General features: G+C 45.7%; 1 protein-coding gene across 14 annotated transcripts in view; it reads left to right on the top strand.

Moving 5' to 3' along the window:
* Positions 1-21,423, top strand: part of Rim (Rab3 interacting molecule) — a 127,709-nt gene that overhangs the window by 90,112 nt on the left and 16,174 nt on the right. For 13 of the 14 annotated variants that reach the window (XM_076805649.1, XM_076805647.1, XM_076805655.1 and 10 more), the window contains 7 exons: positions 2,909-3,059; positions 3,833-3,999; positions 4,100-4,275; positions 5,274-5,511; positions 6,660-9,760; positions 12,517-12,696; positions 19,518-19,728. In XM_076805649.1, the coding sequence (XP_076661764.1) occupies positions 2,909-3,059; positions 3,833-3,999; positions 4,100-4,275; positions 5,274-5,511; positions 6,660-9,760; positions 12,517-12,696; positions 19,518-19,728 (4,224 nt within the window). Of the gene's footprint in view, positions 1-2,908; positions 3,060-3,832; positions 4,000-4,099; positions 4,276-5,273; positions 5,512-6,659; positions 9,761-12,516; positions 12,697-14,672; positions 14,830-19,517; positions 19,729-21,423 lie in introns of all 14 variants that reach the window. The other variant, XM_076805648.1, reaches the window with a different exon arrangement.

The raw sequence follows: 21,423 nt of genomic DNA, 5'->3' as shown, positions 1-21,423 counted from the left end.
CGACGAAGTCGGCAAGTGTCGGATCCGATTATCCAATCATTCGAAATGTTACCGGGACTGTTTTACCACACTCCAAATTAAATTTAGCCGCACTTTGCTCTTGAAACACGAAAGAATCGTGGAAAATATTTCGAGCATATTACAGCAAGCAAATAATAAAATAAATTGTGATATAATTAATGTCCAAATTGTAATTTTACTAATCGAGATCAGTGATGAATATACATTATTACAAATAATGTTACTAGGACAGAATGTAAAATGAAAACAGATTTGCTGTTACAGAATGTTCATCAGTATTTACATAAATGACCTAATTGTCAAGTTACGCTTATCTATTACTTTCCGTTGATCAAAGGGTTTGACATATGTAAATATTTCTAGTAAGTGCATAAGAATGAATTGCAACTTAAATTGAAACACTCTCTAACATTCAACAGAAAGTTAGATGTCGTTATATTCATAAGACAAGTGACATAAGTAAAAAAGAAGGAAATTTTATAGGAGAGCCATTTGAAAATTACCGAAAACTGCCAATTTTTCTGACTGTACATAACCAACTTAGAAATATAAAATAATTTGTTGTTATTTAGATACTGGGTTAATTGTCACGTACATTAGTTATAAAGTACCCCACAGTTTATATATTTATCATTATAATTGAGTAGTTGAAATAGAGTTGTGACGTTTTCACTGTGAAAAGTTAGAGTGACTTCAAAGCCAGAGTGCCAATAAAAATAATTAAAAAAAATCTTGAGAGCTGTATCGCTTTTCTTATGAATGAAAAACATGACAAAAATAAAAATCAATTAACTTCCTTCAGATTTTGCTGCTCCCGAAAAACGAAAAATTCCCCTTTCTCACCACAGAACAACTCGCTGAAGAGAATAATAAACCTCTCCCCTCTACACTCAGGCAACAATCTGCAAAATTCGCAGACAGAAGCCCGTGGCTCATTAAAGCCTCCCAACTGATAATCTCTCAGACCTATGCCATCTTCCTCGTCCCCTAACTTCCTCCAGGACGTGTTCCCCTCTGAGCGTCTGAGGGTGGTCTCTCACCCCGTTGGCTCCCTCGTCATCCAGCAGGGGCTCGTTCCAGCGTAACACGCGACTGGCAAAGAAACGGTTTCGGTCTGCTCCGAACGTTTCGGGATCGTGTAGTCGGCAGTTTGTCGTTTCTCGGTCGGGGATCGGGATCGCGGGCAAGAAACGGGGCAGCGGGCCCGGATGCGCGCGAAAACGACGACGACAACGACGACGACGACGACGACGACGACGACGACGGTAGTTCTGGGCGCAGAGATTCAGTAGGTCACCGATCACGTAGGCACACGTAGGCGTCATCATGTCATCGCTTCTTGCATCCTCCCACGTTTACTTTTACGTTTCTGTTCTTTCTTTCTCTGATTTTGGTTTCTTGACGATATGAACGTAGATATTTTTGCGAGAGGACATGGCTTCTAGTTAAAACGCTTAGTGCAACGCGATGCATCGGCCGGGGTGGCTCCAGTTACAGTACTCGAGGCTTGTTGGTAACCGTCTTTGGGCAGCGTCCAGTTTCTATTACACGCGTTTGCTCGCCGGCGCTTTCAGCGCGTTCTCTCGTGTTCCGTTGCCAGGAACCCGGTCGGAACGGCGGACTGGTTCCCCTCCGTTTTTCCCGCTCTTTTTTTCTGTCCCGGTTTCGTCTTGGTCCGCGAATCGTGAGACTTGCGTTCGTTTTTGGCTCGGTTGGATCGCGCGCGGCGAGGGGATCTCTTCATTGTTTCCAGCGCGGGGGCCAGCTCTTCTCTTTTAGCCTGGCCAGCTTCTTGGCAACGGAAACGGTCCTTCCATTGTTGGAGGACACCACCGGGAGAAAACGGTCCAACCTTCTCCGGTCTGGCTTCATTGGCAAGTAAATCGTAACGATAGCTTCGCCGCGGACATGTCGCAGGAATCTATGCATTTGCACTTTGCAGATATCGAGACCGGTCTGCGACCAGTTCTCTGCGGAATGAGGTAATAAGTATTGCCGTTGGAAGTAATTCATTCCACCCCCGTGTGCCTCTGTGTGTGTGTCTGTGCACGCTCTGCCCGGTCTCGTCGATGAAAATTGAACAGTGCCACCCGCGAGAACGAAAAAGAAAAAAAAAAACAAAACAAAAATACACATAGAAACACAGAAATTTTGAACGTTGAGAATTAGTGAAACAGCTTTTCCTGGACACTGTGAGAGATTGTTCAAATTTCGTCCCCCGCGCTCTCGTCCGACGAAAGGAATCAATTGTTCCAAGGGTCAATAGTTAGTGTCTCACTCTGTAACCACTATACATATACATTATGTACATCTCTCTACGCCAAGTAGGATGTAAATACTTACTTTCTGTTGAAGGAAGAACGAGCTTGCTCGCGCGAGAGAATTTTGTTGACTGCGATCAAGGTCCGATCCGGGGCCCGCTCGATCACTATACTACCGTTTATTGTTCTTTCATTTTTTTTTACAATTCTGGCAAACGTAGTAGAAACTCGCATCCCTCTTGTCTTGGTTTGTCCGCTTTCCGAGTTCGTTCGTCTGTTGAACCGAAGAACACGAATCAGCAACGCAGCGTAGTAATTTTTGCATATTTCGTATACATATATTTTGCTATGTACGATACACACGTGTAATATACGTATACCGCCGACGCATATATCGTGGCACCACGGGTGTATGCAACCGGCGTACGTGTGTACGCGTCCGCATATACGCGAGACGTATAGGAGATATATGTATATAAATATATATGAGCATCGCCAATGAGAACCAGCCTGGCCGCATGCACTCTGTAATCTAGCGCGAGATCACAGCACTCGCCCCATTTAACCTGTAAGCCACACGACGATCACTAATCGACGAAAAAAACCATGAACGCATGCCGGAGCAGCCACCATTCTAGCCCCCCGCCGGAAAACGAGCTGTGCGTCGACGGGGAACATCGGAGCCGCAGAGACATGCTGCCACAGGGTCGCAAACGACCCGCCCTCACCATCCGGGAACAGCCCGCGTCCATTTCCGGCTACCAGGCCTATCGCAAGGTGAGTCCTCTGCTTCTGGCACCTGAGACTTGCGGGACAATCGTTAACACCCCGCGTCACAAATTTTCGACTGCTTCAGACACCCTCGATGTTCATCCCTTGTGTCAATTAAACGCGATTTTATTTGTTGAATAGCAGAATGTTCAGCAGAATTTCATTGCTTTGTTATTTGCGAATAACGGGCGTCTCTCTTTATACGCGTGGTACAAGCGGGCATGAGCCGATTCTATTTGCAAAAATGGGTAAAAAAGAACTGGAATAACGTTTTCTCGGTCGGCGTTTCGTGCCAGAGAAAATCGAGTCCGAAAGTTCGAAGGATTCGCGCGTCAATTCACAAGAAGTAGAATTGGTCGGTCATGGTCAGACGAGGCAGCCGATTCCTATTCAACGGCAAGCTCCATCGCTGAATTTTCCAAATGGATTCTCTCTAAAATGAAGGGTGAACAAAAAATATATTATTGGCATTGAATACTTATTTTTGTAAATAGAATCACCCGATGCCCGCTCGTACGTCTTGAGACATCCTCTGTGACTGTTCGCAATTTTGATTGTTTGATATATGGTGGAAGAAATTTGTTGAATATTTTCGAATGGAGGCGTCTCTGAAATTTTAACGATTGTGAATTAGAGAGTATGAAGTCGGTTATTTGGCGGTGCGATTACAATGAAACGATCGGTGTCGAGTGTTCGGCACGGAGGGGTTAACGGTCTCGGAAGCCTAATTGATTCGCCATAGTGTGGGGACGGTGTTGCTAAGTTTCTGCGATTCCCAGGACGACATTCACCGAGGAATGATGAGCCACAGGTCGCACAGTGCAGCGCCTATGGACGCGTCGAGCCTCCGGTACCGCGGTAGGTCTCAGAGTCCCACCGGTCATCGCTCCCTGTCACCGCCGGAGCACAGATCCATGCCCTATTCGCATAGCTACGTATCGACCAGGTATGAGTTATCGCCAGGGCCTCGTTGCCCACAGTCCACCACGAGAATCCAACGATGAAAGAGGGTCGTCCGTGCCCGTTCATCGTTTTCCGCGTTACAGATTCGCCTCGAGATCGGCGACAGCTACACCCACCGGCTCCCCGAAGAAGAGACAGTTGCCCATGATCCCGGCAGTACTGAAGGAAAGGGTCGACCAGGACCTACAGGAGAGGGCCACGTTCATGAGACACCATAATACTAGACACGTGCACACGTCGTACGGCTCGGGTATGACAGGTGAGCTCCCGAAATTTATACGATATTACACAGGGTGTTCGATCAAGGTGGGAGAAAATTTAAGGGGTGGTTCTCCAAGACAACATAAGACGAAAGTGAAGAATAAAAAAATTGCGATTTCGGCTTCGTTTTGTAGTTATTATCGATTATAAATCCGCCTGAAACACGGCAACCCGACCAACAGAGGTGTACGTTGCGTTAGTCATAAAGGCGCGCGACAGTCACGTGTTAAAAGTTGTAAATTGTTGTTAACTACGCTGGATGTCTGACTACGGAATATTGGATCCAGCTGTGTCGTTTTGGACTGATAATGTTCGTTGCGGTAGTCGTTTATGATGGAGGATTTATTTTGGAGCAAGAAAGTGTCTTTGAGATTTATACTCTTTCTGGAGTGTTTCCGTTAATATATCAGGAATAAATATATTTGCTAAAGCGGGATCTCAAAAATAAATATGAATTGAATTCATATAGCCAGTTTGATCGTTAGCTTAATATGCGAGGGCTTTGATAATGTTTGTGAGCCAGAATTTTACACAAAGCATTTGTTAGAAAGATTTTCTAAAAAATTTTACCAATTGCAAGGATGTTTACTTGGTACAAAAATTGAGAATTAATTACACAAATTTACTGAGACTGTTTACTAGGAAAATAGTCCCGCATATTTGACAAAGGACGTCTGAAGGGTATCTCAAGGTTACCTGAAGGGCATCTTAAGGGTATCTCAAGGGCGTTTCATGGGTATCTGAAAAGTATTTCAAGGGCACCTAAACTGTACCTGAAGGGTATTTTAAGGGTGTCCCAAGGGTGTCTGAAAGGTAGCCCAAGAACATCTGAAGATTAGAAGAAGTAGAAAACTGTGCGAAATCTATTTACTAGACGAACTATCTACTAAATTGTGCCGAGTCTGTTCACTAGAAGAGTAGACTAAATTTTCTGAATTGACTATAGGATCTGTCTTAAAATCCTGATATTTGACGGTGAGTTTTTGTGTTTTCCAGGTTGGGATAGGCACTATACCGGGCTGTCGGACTCGGATCTGCCCTCGGTGGGCTACGATCCGTTGTCGTTGCAGCACGGTTATCCTTACCGAATCCACGGGCCGCGTAAAGGACACTTGAGTCCCGAGAAAGACGTACTCGGTGATCACGGTGACTCCGACATGGAGAGTTTAGCGTCCGTGACGAGTAGTGCCTTGAGTACGCAATCGGAGCGTCCACGTGCCTCCAGAGGACTAATGTGAGTATAGTTCGATGTCTATTTGTGAAATAATTTCGGGTCGATGACCTTGCATTATTCGAAGTCAGTGTACAAAGCAAAAACAAGTTCCATAGAGAAGAAATTCACCCTTTAGAGGAGACAGCCATCCATTGTACCGTTTTTACGTGGCACGCGTTCCACCCGTTCCCCACTGTGTTTTCTGTTCTCCCCCCGTTCCCTCTTCTACGTCACAGGCTTTTTCCACCGTCGGCATTCTTTGTTCTCGACCGATGATCACAGGAGAGTCTATCCAATTAACCTCCTCTTCGCGACATCCGACCAAATCCGGTTTCCAATTTGATCGTCGTTGCTGTCCGGGGATGCGCACGGAAAGACCCAATGTACACAGGCGCACAGAATGGAACATTTGATGGCTCACCTTCTCATCGACGAAAATCCCTGAATTAAATGGACATTGCCGAATGAGATGTCACCCCGTAGCTGCACTACTCTCATCCATCCCCCCCACCGCCTTGCTTGATAGGAAATCCCCAGATCCTAACCGCGCTCTCTTCGAGGATTCTGATACTGTTGTCTTAGCGAATAGTTTGCGCACCTCCTATGCACCGTGTCAATGTCCATTTAATGCTGTCCCATTCTAAACAAAAGCAGGGATTAGTGCGTGGCGTTGGTCGAACGGCTAGGTGTACCCACGTTTAAAGCGAGAGCAAAGAAAAAGAAAAAACAAAATGAAACACGTCACCTGAATGTATTGTCTACGCGTTCACCGAGAGAGACCTTGGTCTACAATAATCGTCGCGCTTGTCCACCAAAAAGAGAAACAAATTCTACAAAAAGATACCTGCATTTTTCAAATTGTTCGGCGAGTGACAATGCTCAAAATTCGCAGGTCAAACAAAATCTCGAGACGGGAAGCAAATATAAGCAGAGGAAAACGCGTTCGATCGATCGCGAACGTGCGAGTAGAGTCATTTTTTGAGTGTAGAAAGAAGCATATATATACATATTTATATCTATATATATATATATATGTGTGTATCTATGTGAATAAAAATGAAGAATGGGCTGAGAAATATATGTATTAGCAAAACAAAAAAAAAACGTATTCGTTTTAATGTGACCGTCAGGATGCGTTAAAAACTCTATATGAAAAACATTGTTTGCAGACCGACAGTTAAAAACGTTTTAATACCCGGTGTCATATCCCCTATGCCCCTGCCCCCTAGGCGCAATAGGCGCAGGCACAGACTTAGGGTACCCTGCAGCGAATGTCACTGTCCGAACAACAATCCCACCAAGCCCAGGAGCAACAACCCAAGCAAGCACAATCCCACCCCGCATCCCCTCGTACGGAGCAAGTCCGCAGTGGTGCGCTCGTTGTACAGAAAGATGCGTACGCCGTTCACGAGGTCGCAGACCGTCGACGAGAACATGCTGAGATATTACAGCCCGGAGACCAGCGAGTACAGCGTCTCCGAGGGTTACATGCTCAAGCCCGAGGAGCTAACCGGTAGCTCCAAGAAACGTATACCGGAGATATACGTCGAGGATTGCCTTCATGTCGACTTCAACGATCGCCTCATCGAGAAGTTCCGCGGCCGGTACTCCTCACCATACCTGTTGTTGGACTCCGGCGCGCGTAGACGGTCGCGTAGCTGGCAGGACCGGGCCGGCCGTACGGTCGCGAAGGCTAGACACCAGTTGTTCTCGAGAGGCTTGCACGACATCGCGGACGACGTCGGCATTAGGAACTTAGACGTTAGCTTGCGGCCGCGTAGATCGTTCTTATTCTCGAAGGCTAGGAGCTTCGATTACGACGTCCTACACGACACCTACGCCGATCGGTACGGTTTCGGGATACGCGGGGGTCTGCTGTCGCGTCGCGCCAAGAGCTTCGAGTACGACAACATATCCGGGAACATATTCAGCGACGACAGCCTGCGCACCGCCCGAAGAAAGCTCAAGAAGAACCTGTCGATCAGCGACGCCGGCTACGGCGACAAGATACCGGCCCTCGGCGATCAGAGCAAATCGTACCTGGACTCGAACGGCGACGACAAGATGCCGAACGCGCTGCTCGAACGCGAGAAAAACTACGACTACATGATGAAGGACCACAAGCTGTTCTACGGTGGTTACGACACCGGCTACGTTTGCGGCGGCGCGCAGCTCTACGCGCCACGTTTCGGCAAACAGATCGACCTAGACAGAGCAAAGACTTACCGCTACGACCTATTAGGCGACAATGTGTTCAGCAGCGACGACCAGATCGGTCTGAGGAATGTCCTCGGTAGAGAGGATCCGGGTAAACGAAAGTACATCGACTCGATGTTCCAGGATCACGATCCGACGTTCGCCAGAGACATCTCGGAGAAACGTACGAAGAACCTGGACAGCGACATGTGCGACCCTACCGGCGATCATATTTATTGCAGCATCGACGAGGCGCTGTCGTCCGACAACTACGGCCAGGAGATCTCCGATCTGGATCAGTACGACGATCAGAGGACGAGCAGGAGCGGTCGTAGGAGAACGAAGAGCAGCGAGTCGTACATGGAGAACGGGTACGACGGGTACGACTGGGACATCGAGTACGACGAAGGGTTCGTCGACAGGGGGAAGATGGACGATTACGATCAGAGATTGTACGGATACGAGAACAGGGTCCAGCCGTCGAGGATGGACGAGCAGATGTACGACGACGAGTATTACGATCGAAGGCGACGCAGCGGGACGAGGAAGAAGCGGGCGTCGCATTACGTCGACGACGAGTACCTACAGGACGGGTATTGCGGCTACCGGTCCGCGGACGAGTACGATTATCAAGCGCACAGCGGCGCCGAGACCGTCCGAGCCGATCACTACCAAGACAACACGCTGCCACGACGACGTAGAAGGCGCAGCAGACGCGGAAGCAGGGAGACGGGTGTCTACGAGAACGTCCCGTATCGGGATCCTAGCAAGGACACCCTGGTGGTCCCGAGCTTCTCGGAGAGCAAGCGGATGATGCTGCAGCGTGCGGAATCGTCGCCGGTGCTCCGTTCCGACGAGGAGTTGAGCTCCTCGGAACGGGCGGAGAGAGCGAAACGGTTGTACCGTCGCAGACGGAACAGTAGCTGTCCCGAGGCCAGGGAGCTTCGTTATTACGACCGGAGGAAAGACGAGGATAGAACGACCAACTTTATACTGGACTCGGACGAGGAGTTCGGCTCGATGGAGACGGTCGTGTGCGCTGACTGTTTCCGACAGAAGAACGACACCAGCGGCATGGTAGTTAGCGAGGGGGGTCGGTATTACGAGACGGACAGGGACGGTTACGTTGACTCGAGATACGACTACGGTGACGGACAGATCTGCGATCCGGAGACGTGCGAGTTAGCTAGGTCGGAATCGTTGCGGGCGTACCGCGGTAGGCGTAAGAGTAGTTGCCCGGAATGCCGGGAGATCGCGTTGTCATCGGAGCTAGGTAGGTCCGGGTCGTTGAGGAGCAGGCACGAGGAGAGGCGGCCGTCGTTAGAGTCGCGGCACACGAGTAGGTACCGTAGACGAAACAGCAGCTGCCCGGAGGCTAGGGACCTCGAGCTCCTCGAGAAGAGGCAGCAACAACAACAGTTGCAGCAGCGCAACCAGCCGTCCCACCACGGTCAGCAACACCAGCAGGGTAGTAAGAGGAACGTAGCAATCAGCGACACCCTCGAGTACTACGAGTACTCGATGGAGAGCGAGAGCCAGTGCAGCGAGAACTGCGGATTTGGCCCGTGCGATCCGCGTAGGCCCCGTAACCGAGCACCCCGCCCCGGTAACGCTAATTCAAGTCTCTTTGATTCCCAAACCGCTACCTCCGACACTGCTAAAAACTACCACCCACGGGCCGTCGATCACCACGATACCACCTCACGAAACACGAAACCATCGTCGTCGCGCGACTACAACGACGGACCGGGCCACGGCGTGGCTACGGCGGCGGCCTCGTCGTCGTTCTCACCGTCATCGTCCGTCCGGCGACGATCGCGGAAAAAAACCGGCACCGACGGCTACCACGATACCGCCGGCGACGATACGCGCGGCGGCGACGACCAATCGGCGGGATCCCGGGATCGCCGATCCTCCTCCATGCCCGAAAGCAGCGAGTACACCGGCCAGTCGAGCTCCTACGAGAAAACCTCCAGGAGCCAGGACGCCGACAACGAGACCGACGAGCACGGCAAACGGAGCCAGTTCGCCAGAAGCCTCAGCAACACCGACGCCCCCCAAGACGAGAAAGTCGGTGAGTCGACGAGCCGATTCTTACCGATCGATTCTTTCGTGCACGCGTCATTTTTGTCGACCATCGGCGCGGAGACTTCTACCGGAGGAGCTCACGTTAACCTGAAATCACAGACGCCCGAGTACAGAGTTTCTCGATATATGTCGCTGAGGCCTCGATGATAAACGTCGCGGAATTGTCCCCACTACCGCTGGGTATACCTCGCGAGGGGCCGCAAAGCTCGAGAGGCCTGCTCCCGCTCGGGGTTTTAGTGTCCCCACTTTTCTGCATCATCTTTTTAGCCTGGAACAGAACCTGCATCATCTTTTTAGCCTGGAACAGAACCTGCATCATCTTTTTAGCCTGGATCAGAGCCTACATAGAAGACCCCCTTTTAACATAGAAGTAGCATCCACTCTGGCATTATTTGGAATCCGCTACTAATGATGCAGGTAAGATGATGCAGGTTCTGGTCCAGGCTAAAAAGATGATGCAGGTTCTGGTCCAGGCTAAAAATTATACTGGGGGCAGTACTATACCGGGGACACTAAAATCCCGGGCGTGAGCACTCCCATTTCCTCTCTGGCTCGGGTATGACGCTGGCAAGACCCGTGTTGCTGACATATATCGAAAATTCACTGTATTGTCAATTTTTACGTAACACGTGTGGCGTCAGAGGCTGCCGCATTAACGTTACAATTTGTTACTTTATGCCTAAAGTTTGTGTGGACATTGTTTGCCCCGATTGCAATTCTTTCTGTTGTATCCAAAGATTACTTTAACCCTTAACGGACCAATGCCGCCATATAAGCGGCATAGCGCTTTTACTTACTGGGTCCAGTGTCACATATATGGCGGCAAAAATCAAATTTAAATCATCTTGTTATCCTATCACTCTGAATATATATTAATAAATTTGCACTAAAATATAAATCTTTCCTTTCTATACTTGTTGAGTCCACAGTTTCTCTTCGTATGAAAAATAGTTTGTTAAGGATTAAGTTTGGGTTGCAGACTGTGGCCAGATTATATTAGAGAGACTTGCATGAATTAACAAGGTTACGTTGAAAGAGTCAATTTTTAAGCAATGACCCAACTACACCGAGTTTTTATCATTACCGTAAGAAATATTTGCTAACTACGAACATATTTTTAGCAATATTATCGGCAAAACTAGACAATATTGTTATATTTTTGGTACTGTTTCTTCAATAATTTAGTCACCTACTGTACATAAGTCAAGGTACAATGATTCTACGCATTTTAAATGATTTACAGACTCCGCGTCTGTGATTGTGGGTTAATCTCCGCGAAAGAGCTACTCTCCACGAGAAAGCTATTGTCAATCTCTGCGAGAGATCTAACACTAATTTTGTATTTTGATTCTGCGATCATTATTAGATAATTCTCACAGACTTTGGTACACTGAGGATTCTGAAAATCGTTTTTCTTCTTCACCCTGAATTTTTTTGAACAGGGACACATTTTCAACTTTACCTGTAGCTTTCTTGTGGAGATTGCTATTTTGTATGAGTCGGAAGGAATTCTTGACGGATATGCAATATCTACAACAGTATTTTTAACTGTACCAATTCTCAAGAAGCCAGCAGATGTACCACTAAGTAATTAACTACATTTCGTTGCAATAATATATTTACTTCATGTTGTTACAATAATATCTTCAAACATACCCCAGCACCTAGTGTTCGAAACAAATACGTGAACCATTAGGTTCAAACTTCTTATTTTATTAATAAAAGAAATCCTGCACTTTCGTTGTCCGAGTAGCCATTTTGTGAGAACATCATAGTAAATTTATCATTGCCCCTCCTAAACGATTGTTAACCCTCAATCTGCGAATCCTGTAGCGATCTTTGAATGCAGGGTCCATTGTGTCCCGTAATACCCATCCATTCATATTTTAGTCAAGAAATCACAGTTTATACAGGGTGACTCCGTATTTGGGACAATTCTACGCAAACAAAATAAGTCAATCAAATTTATTATGTAAGGTTTCGTTTTCTGGAAAAAATCGAGTCTCAAAATTCGGCAAGCATACAACCGTTAGTACGTAGACGAAGTAGAAATGGTAAGCCATGGTCAGACATAGTATCCACTACCTATTCTAAACCCCGTGTAGCTCACGAATCTTAAACCTCGTTTTTCTTGAAAATGAAACCTGAAGTAAAATAATTCATGGCAAAATATCGACACATTTTTCCACGCAAAATCATTCTCTTTTCCATTGTACCACCAACACTGAGACATCCTGTAGAATCAGCGAAATCCGTGCTTTTCTATAGGGCAGTAAAAAATTTGTTAAACCATTTCAGAATATAATTATTCTTTTCCTTAAAATAATTTACATTTATTATTTCATAAATAAATTTCGAGTTGTAAACAAGTGACATTTGGATCACCCTGCACTAAATGAACATAACATTTGAATGAATCAGTGAAGCCAAGCAAGAGACTAGGGCCAGATGAACAATATATTTTTATATATTTTTACTGTTGTAAATCGCACCTACTCAGTTTTGCTCATTACCTTGTACGCGTTAGTTCCCTATTATAAAGATTGTTCTTCCGTGGGTCTGGGTGGGCCCTGCATTCGCCAGTCAGAGGTCGTATCCTCCGCCGAGCGAAGAGATCGGTGACCTTTTAACCATTGTTTCCCGAGTTTCAGATCGAAAGCCTATCACCTAGAGCCCCTCTCCCATAAATTCTCGAATGAACGACGGTGAGCCAGGTGTATTCACGAGATTTCTGTTCAACAGACGGTAGCTTGAGCGATACGGCGATCGGTTTGAACGTCGAAGACTCCTCGAGGAGGGCTCGCAAGAGCTCGCCGGGCAGCAAGAGCGGAAGCGGAAGCAGCGGCGGCGGCGGAAGCACGGCGCAGTATCAGCCCGGTCTCGGGAAGAAGAGTAACAGCACCAGTCAGCTGTCCGCCACAGGTAACACATCGTCGCACTAGCCGTTTCTTCCAGTTTCACGTTTATAGACGTTGCGTGCCGTGCATTGTTCTCTATCCGCAGAATTCAAGTGAGAGACTCGTTCTCGGACGCGCGACTAAAAAGCCGAGCCGCGTGTATCACGTGTCATTATTATTCTATCGGGGTTACTATCTCTTAGTCTACCTTTTCTATCTCTCTTCTTTTTACATCAGACTCTACTAGTACCAGTCTCTTTGTAACATGTCTACTATGTCGATAGTCACCCGAGATTATAGCGTAGAGATATTAGTTTAGCGCCATTTAGTCTGTAGACTCGCGGTGTGCTCTCGCTGCGTCGTTTCACGGAACATTTGGACGATCTTCTTGGTCCCAGCACTATGATTATACTATACTCTCGATCATAAGTTACAGGATGTTCGGCTGTTTCAAAGAAAATATTCCATTTTACGTTGTTGCTTTATTTTAATCGAGACTTGGAATGGATGCATTTTAATAATATATTTTGAAAGAGTAGACGAGCAGACCTTCTCTGGCCTGCTATTAATCATGCAAATCGTAAATCGAGGAAGACTTCCTGCAGAATATAACCATGAGTTCGAGGAAGAAATTAATTTGAAGTTCGCTGTTTCCGAACTCCATGAGCAAATGATGTTTAAAACATTAGTTGTCACACCTGTAAAAGAAGCTTGCAAAATCAATGCATAATATTATTGAATGAAACAGGAAGAGAAAAGTCGAGATCTACCTCACTTGAACGTAATTTGTTTCACTCAGGGAAAATGTCCCACCGGTGTGCTGAACTTGTAAGTTTAAATACAGTGATCAGAAAGTGTTAATTGGAATTATCGTTGCCATTTACACGGCACCGGACTGACGATTATTCGATTCGTAAAAAGATTTAGATTTTTCATCGCTAATTCAGCAACGCAACGTTAAAAGGATCGACGAGATGGTAGTTTCAAAGTTTGCTTGACGATAAAAATTGCTTGCACCGGGCAAGAACAGTTTGCGTTCCCTCCGCAGGAAAGGGGACCAACGAGTATTCCGTAAATGTCACCGTTTACACAATTTTATGCAATCCTTTTAGCGTTCCTCGCGTTACAAATGTCCTGCGACTTACACTCGGGAGCGTGCGTCACCCCCTATAAACCGGTTGCAAAAAGAAAATAACGAACAAACCGAGAGGGAAAAGTAGAGCGCGCGAGAAAGAGAACGAGAAGTAGGGAATAAATAAAATTCCGAGGATTCTCCCCGAGCGATGACGCGCGAACGCTACCAAGAGCACACCGTGGAGAAGCAAAAACCAAAAGAAAAAAAAAACCAACTCCCAGTTAACGGGACAGAGTATGTACATTCTAATCGTATTCTTGTTTTCTCCGCCATCCCTCCTCATCTCTGTCCGCCTCTCTTCGACATGAACACATTCACACTTTACTTCTACCAACCAACCATCTCTCGACGCTGGGGACCACCATTCACGTCATCGATCTGCACCCACCTGCACGATTTCTCATCGTGGCGGGCGATCGTCGCTCGCGCGATCGTGTCACGGGACAACACTCGGCGCGGATCACCCCGATCGATCGCTGGAACGATCACCACTGTTACTTGAAACCGAAAAAAAAACTGCGAAAACAACTACGAAACTGACAACATCGAAAACTTTCTACACAAACACACACACACGCACGCACATACACCTCTGCTCGGAGGGCAACAACACACGTCGCACACGTACACGGTTACAACACAACCTGCGACATCTACTCTGCCTGAGAACACAACATCTGCCACTCGAACAACATCGTCTACAACCTTCTACTTCTACTACTGTCGCTACTCTACGACCACTTCTACTGCTACAATCACTCTCTACAATCACGAAAATCAAAACTACTACTACTACTGTGTCACCTCACGCAAAAAACATAACATACCACGTGCGTCTGTTGGTGGTACATGCGTGGGCGACGAAGGACGAAAACGGAGGATAGGCTTCGGGAAGAAGGACAAGTCCTCCTTTACAGTTCATAGGAGCGAGGAGGTATTGCCGGAGGACACTGCCAGCGGGAGGAGCGGAAGACAGCCGAGCTCGGCGAGCAGCGACGGCGAGGGTAGCGGCGACGGGGACAGGTCCGAACACCCTGCAAATTACACCCCCTTTCTCTCCTCCCAGACCCCCACCCCCAGCCCCCAGCCCCCAGAGAACGCCCAATGATTTTCGTTTTCGGAGAACCCCCGGAGAAAAACAAACACGGGGCCCCCTTACCCCCACCCCCTCATGTTGCGCGGGAGCGACCGACGACAGGACCCCGTCCACCGAGTCTCACGCTCTCTTCGGCTTCTTTCTCTTTCGATTCTGCGGCTCCGAGATCTTTTCTCGGCCCTCCACTTATTCTTCTCTTTTTTTTTCTTCTCTTTCTTCTTCTTCCTCTGCAAAGATTCTTCCGATGTGTTCCTTGCAGCGATGTTCTAGTAACCGTAATTCGCGATTCGCTCTCGATTCGCATCGTCGAGAGGACGCCGAACCGAATTCTCTGCCGCGGGGATCGTTTCAAGCCTTCGGCGAAATGTGAGTACAAGCATTAGAGCGAGTGTGAACCAGCGAGAATGGTAGAGAGCTTAGGCGACGCGAGAACGGGAAAGAGAGACACACAGGGCAAGAAGAACCGAGAGACAGCGGGCGTGGTCAGCCGGAAAGACACTCTTGTTACTACTACTACTATTACTACAACAACAACAACAACGAGACACACAGCACATTGATTCTCTCTCTATTATAGAAGAAGTTGTGCTTTAGAGAAACGGGACTGCGCGGGGGACCATTGCTCGCGATTATCGCCGGGAAGAGGTATTATAGTCCAAAAAGTGAGCGCGGTTGCAACGAGCACAGTGATCTCTCTGTATATGTCGCCAAGGCCTCGATGATAAGCGGAATTATCAAGGACTGTAAACACGGCTCCGGTACGTCTCCTCCACGATACACGACACTGGCAGGACTCGTGTTGTTGACAAATATCGAGAATTCGCTGTACACACAGAGAAATAAATTTCTCGAATAATTTCTCATTCGTGCATCTTCACAATTTCGATATTTGTGAATTAAAAACCTGCCATTTTGACGCGTAAACCTAGTGTTACATATATCGTTCGTGTTGACATATATCGAGAATCCACTGTATAGTCTCGTGCTTCTATCCCGGCGAATGGTCACGAGATGGTTCTGCCCGCTTGTCTTCGGTTAAGCTAGATCGTAGAGACTGTTTCTACGTAGTAGCGATGCGTGATCTTTAGAGGAACGTTTGCACGAGTTTCCTGAGCTGTATGACGAGCCTCGATGAGATCTATGGTTTCATCGGGGAACTCTTAGAATCGCGTTGATGAAGAATTCGGGGAACATCCCTTTCACGGCTGATCCCTTCGACACGACGTACTTGCCATACTCTGTTCGGAAAGAGAAATGTTGGTTACTAGACTGTGGATGTTTGAACGAACGTTTCAATTTATTAACGATACAACAATAGCGTTTTAAAGTTACGCAATTCGATCTTATTTGTCTTGTTCATTCTGCTTTCGACTCGATTACACGTTTTAGAGCATCGTTTTATTAGTGGTAGAGATAAATGTTTTCAATAGGAATTATAAATTATCGTCTAGTCGTTTATCTTGCGAATCAGTGTTTATTTGATAGTATTGCTCTCTTTATGTTTATCTTTATATCATTTATAATTACAACGGTCTTAGATTTATTTGTGGTGGAGTGTACACTCTTGTTAAATGTAAATTCGTACTAGATAAAATTCGTACAATGTAAATATAATACGACTCATATTCTGATCATTGGTAGAGAATGTTTTTTGAAAGGAGAAACCGGAAATGCAGTGCCAGTCATAATAGCTGTCCACCCCATCCATTCGTTAGAAGCCTGTAGTTACCGGATTGGGGTGGACAGCTATTATGACCGTCGGTATACCACAGCAGGCTACAATTACTCGACCATTAATGTTTATGGTCATTTAAATTTTAACAGGCGAATTTATCGCACGTACGTTCTTTATCTATTTTCTGTTTTTAGATACTGTACAACGTTTAATCTCTTCCCATTTATATTGATACAGCCGGGGACGAAATTAAGCGGACACCATTTAAGAACTAATCACTTTTTAAAAATTGACCCAACGGATTGAGTTCTTTGAGATGTTAAAATAATTAGTTACTTGGCGATTAAAAATTACCATTGGTCGAAATTGCGAAGAAAAGGAGTAAGAGCCAAGACTCCGCGATAAGGTAGAGTGACCACGTTACCGACAAAAGTAGAAATTATACTGCAGCTACCGACCTGCTGACTCTGCAAAAGTCACGCGACTACCCTTGGCTTTTAAGGTCACAATTTTTAACTTTCTAATCTGTGTCTAGAATGAAAATTTCATACTCACTTCGCAGATCTAAATTGTATATATGCATCAGAATTCATAAAAATCAGTTAAGGTCGCTATGAGCGAATCATTAGAAATGGTGAGAATTTCATTATGGGCACAGGTGAAAAAGTTAAAACTCGTGATCTTCACTTTTAAAAAATATTCTTTTACCTAATAAGCTACTCCTTATACCATCTCAAAACATCTCAAGTCGTTCAATTCAACTCTAAACGAGTTATTAGTTCTTCAAGAAGGTCCAGTTAATTTTGTCACCGACTATCTCTCAAAATATGACATTATAAAGGAGACTTAATTTGTTGATTTGAATGGCAAAACAAAAATGGGTTATCCTATGAGTATGATCTTTTATGCAATCATTTCTGAGCAGTGTATGAGAGTTGAAGAGACTACAATCTGTTTTCTCAAAACAAGACAGGTGAAGTCGCAAGTAGCTGTCCACCCAATCCTTATATAGTAAGTTCGAAGTAGTGGAAATGAGATGGACACCTATTATGACTTCAGCTGTTGTCTTTCAAAGAGTAGACCGTATTCCATAACTCCGAGTTGCATTAAATTTGATTGCTCTGCTTAGCCTTTATACATAAATACATTGAGGTATGTTAGAAAATAAAGATCCACAGTCTTCAGACTTTCCAGAGACTCGTCGGCTTCAAACACAAAAATCCACAATTGAATGAGTTGAAAATGACCTACTGAAAATCAAACGAGTTTTTCCACGACACCGTTGAAGACGAAAAAACTTGATCAGTGTCTAAGCATGCTCAGCCGTGGAACGGAGTCCCCACTGCAACCGATCAGCGGCTCAAGAACCTTAGGTATTAGCTACGCAAGTAACTTTTGTTCCGTGTCGGGCTGTGTCCTGTTCGTGGCAGTAGAAGTGATTGTTAGTGCCGGTTCGACGCGCCGGCGGAGAACGTCGCGTTGTCTGTCTCTGTTTCTGTGCAGCTTTTTTGGACATAGATTGACACGAGTCCGACGGTGGTCAACTCGGTTCCGAGTCCCCTCTTTTCACCTTTAGCGACTCGACGGACTGTTAGGCAGGTAAGAAGCTGGCCACCCGGTTCCTCGTTACTATTTATTATCTTTAGAGGCAGCTGTTGATACGTGCTTGGCGGTGGGAAGGACTTAGGGTCGCGTTCCCGCGACCCTAACACGCTCCTCCCCGCCTTCTTACGGCTTTTACGTTTATCGATGTCTTCAAGCGTTGCAGTGTTCTTATATTGCGCATACATTTCTATATGATGTCTCGATATACATATTTACGTTTACAGTTACCAAAAGCAAAACAAGCTCAATGTAGCACACGACACAAGTACAAACACATATTACAGTCAATTCCCGATATAAGTCACTGCGAGCCTCGCGTTTAATGGTCACTGGGACTATCCACACCACCACGGATAGTGACTTTTACATTTCCGAGCGTGCACTGTGCGTTTCAAATGCAGCGCTCGGCGAGAACCACAGGTTTCGTCTAAGTGTCACTCTCCAGAACCGCTCAAGTGACTTATATCGGGAATTCACTGTATATATAATATATAGATATACATGTATACTAATACACTCAGGTACTCCGGAACACAATCACACGGACATTGTCTTGTACATTCTGCCTGCGGACGCTTCTTCGGCACTCGTCCGGACGCGAGTCTCGGGATGAGCACGCGGAAGAGATAGCTTTTACATGGATGTACACGACGAGATCCCTCCGCCCTGGAGATGCGTGTGTCGCTATAGTACTCGGGCCTCCGTGTACGCACGGACACACACGAGACACACGGTTAGCGATGATTGCAGTTGCGGAGAGACGTCCCGATGCGAGCCGAACACGATTCGACCGCTTGCCCCCTTTTGATTCCAGGTGCCGGGAGAAGCGAGAGGGAGAGAGAGAGAGAGAGAGAGAGAGAGAGAGAGAGAGAGAAAGAGAGCTCGATCATGGCAACTGGATTCTTTTATAGGTCACCTCTAAAAACGTCGAATTGCCTTGTAAAGATCGATCGTTCGTCCACGCGTTTCGTGTGCCCCAGGTGTACGCGTGTCTTCGCGAGAACCTCTTCCTCTCGTTTTCGTTTCGAAGGATCGGACGAGGGAAAGGGGGAGGTAGAGGGTGGTGTAGAACGTGTGGTAACGGTCGTTTTATGGGGATAATTATGAGTGAGAGGGAGAGAGAGAAAGAGAGAGAGCGAGAGAGGGAGAGAGAGAGAGAAAGAGAGTCGTGTCTAGTCGATAGAGAGACTACACGCGTCGGCGACCTGGAGAGAGCTGGATGAAAAAGAGAGAAGGCGGCGCGGCGGCTGCGGCAGAATCGCGGTCTCCGAAGGATCCCCTAACTATTGAAAGATTATAGTTTAGCGGTTGTTTCTTGTTTGGTTTACAACGCAGAGTGCGGTATCGGCTGGTTCTACGGCGGAAGTGGTAGCGCGGATCCACGCGCCGGTATATCAAGCCGGAAACGCAACAGCACGACGAGCACCATACAACGATCCGAAGAGATTCTGCCCTACCAACGCTTTGAACCCGGAAAACCGTCGGGATCGGCGGCCAGTGACACAGCCGGAAGTCTCAACTCGATCTCGAGTTCCGAAGGAAGCTCGTAAGTAGTGGCCAACAACCAACAACGACCGATTCTGCAACCGGAACTGCGAGACTCCTTGCTGTCTCTTCCAACTACTTCTTCCTTTTCTACATCTGACTCTCTCTCTTCTTTCTCTCTGTTTCTCTCACTCTCTCTTTATCTCTCTCTCTCTCTCTCTCTCTCTCTCTCTCTCTCTCTCTCTCGCTCTGTTTCTGTCTTTGCCTACAGAACTGTTCCCCAGACTCCCAGCAGGGTAGCCAGTTGCTGGACAATAGTGGTCAGCCAATAGGGTTTATACTTTATATCGAAACCTGTTAAATCGGTTTTCAGATTTTTATCAAAGGGACGCGAAATATAATCGAAATAGTGAAAAGGCATTTATAGTTATTATTTGTAGTTATGTTGAAAATGGTCGGTTTATTAAATTGTTGGGTCACTACAAAAATATAATAACTAGAGTGCGGATTTTATGCATTTCTGATAAAAATGGGTAGGCCTAGTTTAAGACAGTGAAAGCATCTGGAGAATTTTAATATACTATTACAAATACACTATTACTTATTTAAATATACTTTTATATTATTTTTGACCTATTACACGTATTAAGCAAGAAACTGAATGTTTAGTTTAGCCCAGTTTGTTGCAATTCTGGTAGAAAGTTTTTACTTTGCAGAAAGGTCCGCAGTCTAATGATAACATATATTCTGTACAAAATTAATTAGATAAAACACTCAAATAGAAATCCGTACGACTCTCCACTGCATCTCGTATTTGTGGAACCATAAATATATAATAACACATATTCTGTACAAAATTAATTAGATAAAATGGTACAATAGATAAGCTCCGTACGATTCTGTACCTCGTATTTGTGGAACTACCAAACTATACAAAAGTGAAATGTACTCCAATATAATTAGAACTCATGCAAAATATAAATCATGAGGTACTGTTTCGATTAATATTTTTCTCCAGAAAGTAAGATTTCAGAAAACGTAATACGTCCACTAACGGTTATTTAATCTTGTAGCCCGAGATGTCGGATCAAAATATTAGCGAATTGCATTAAATAGCTAGTTAATTTTTATATATAAAGTCTACTAACTGGATTGTAAAAACCGACAGACCGTATTAGACTGTACGAAGTGAACAACTTTTAAATTGATACTACCCGTTCGTCATGTGACTGTCTAGCAGTAAAAATCGCAAGAAACTTTGTAAAATTGAGGTAATCTCTGTTTGGAGAAAGGAAAAGCGGAGAGCTAAGTTGTAGAACATAACTTTTTCAAACAGAACCCGGTGCACACAGAATGTACGAGCGTAAAAATAAATCTTTAAATCTGAACAATACTTTAGACTACAGAACAAACAATTTGGACTGACAAATGTTTCTATTAAATGTTGCAAAGCTATCAGAATTTTAAGGATGTACCTTTCATTACTGAAATCGTGTCAGAAAAGAATATTAAGGTACTTATTGCTTGCTGCTGCCATTTTTTAAATTAAATTATTATACGAAATAATTCTAATCGCTAGAAACAAATTTCCTTTGAACATAATAACCGAATCCGTTGTTGTATCAAGAACTTTATAAAAAGGAACATTTTCCTTTACGTTTTTATACAGGGTGTCTCAAAAATGTACTTTCTTGAAAGGAGCGAATCCTGATGCCATTTGGAGTAATTTTTTCCTTTCCAAGAATTCTCTCCGCGG

The sequence above is a fragment of the Halictus rubicundus genome, chromosome 2 (assembly GCF_050948215.1).
Source record: "Halictus rubicundus isolate RS-2024b chromosome 2, iyHalRubi1_principal, whole genome shotgun sequence".
In the NCBI taxonomy this organism is placed as follows: domain Eukaryota; kingdom Metazoa; phylum Arthropoda; class Insecta; order Hymenoptera; family Halictidae; genus Halictus; species Halictus rubicundus.
This window is presented reverse-complemented; position numbering and strand designations above follow the sequence as displayed.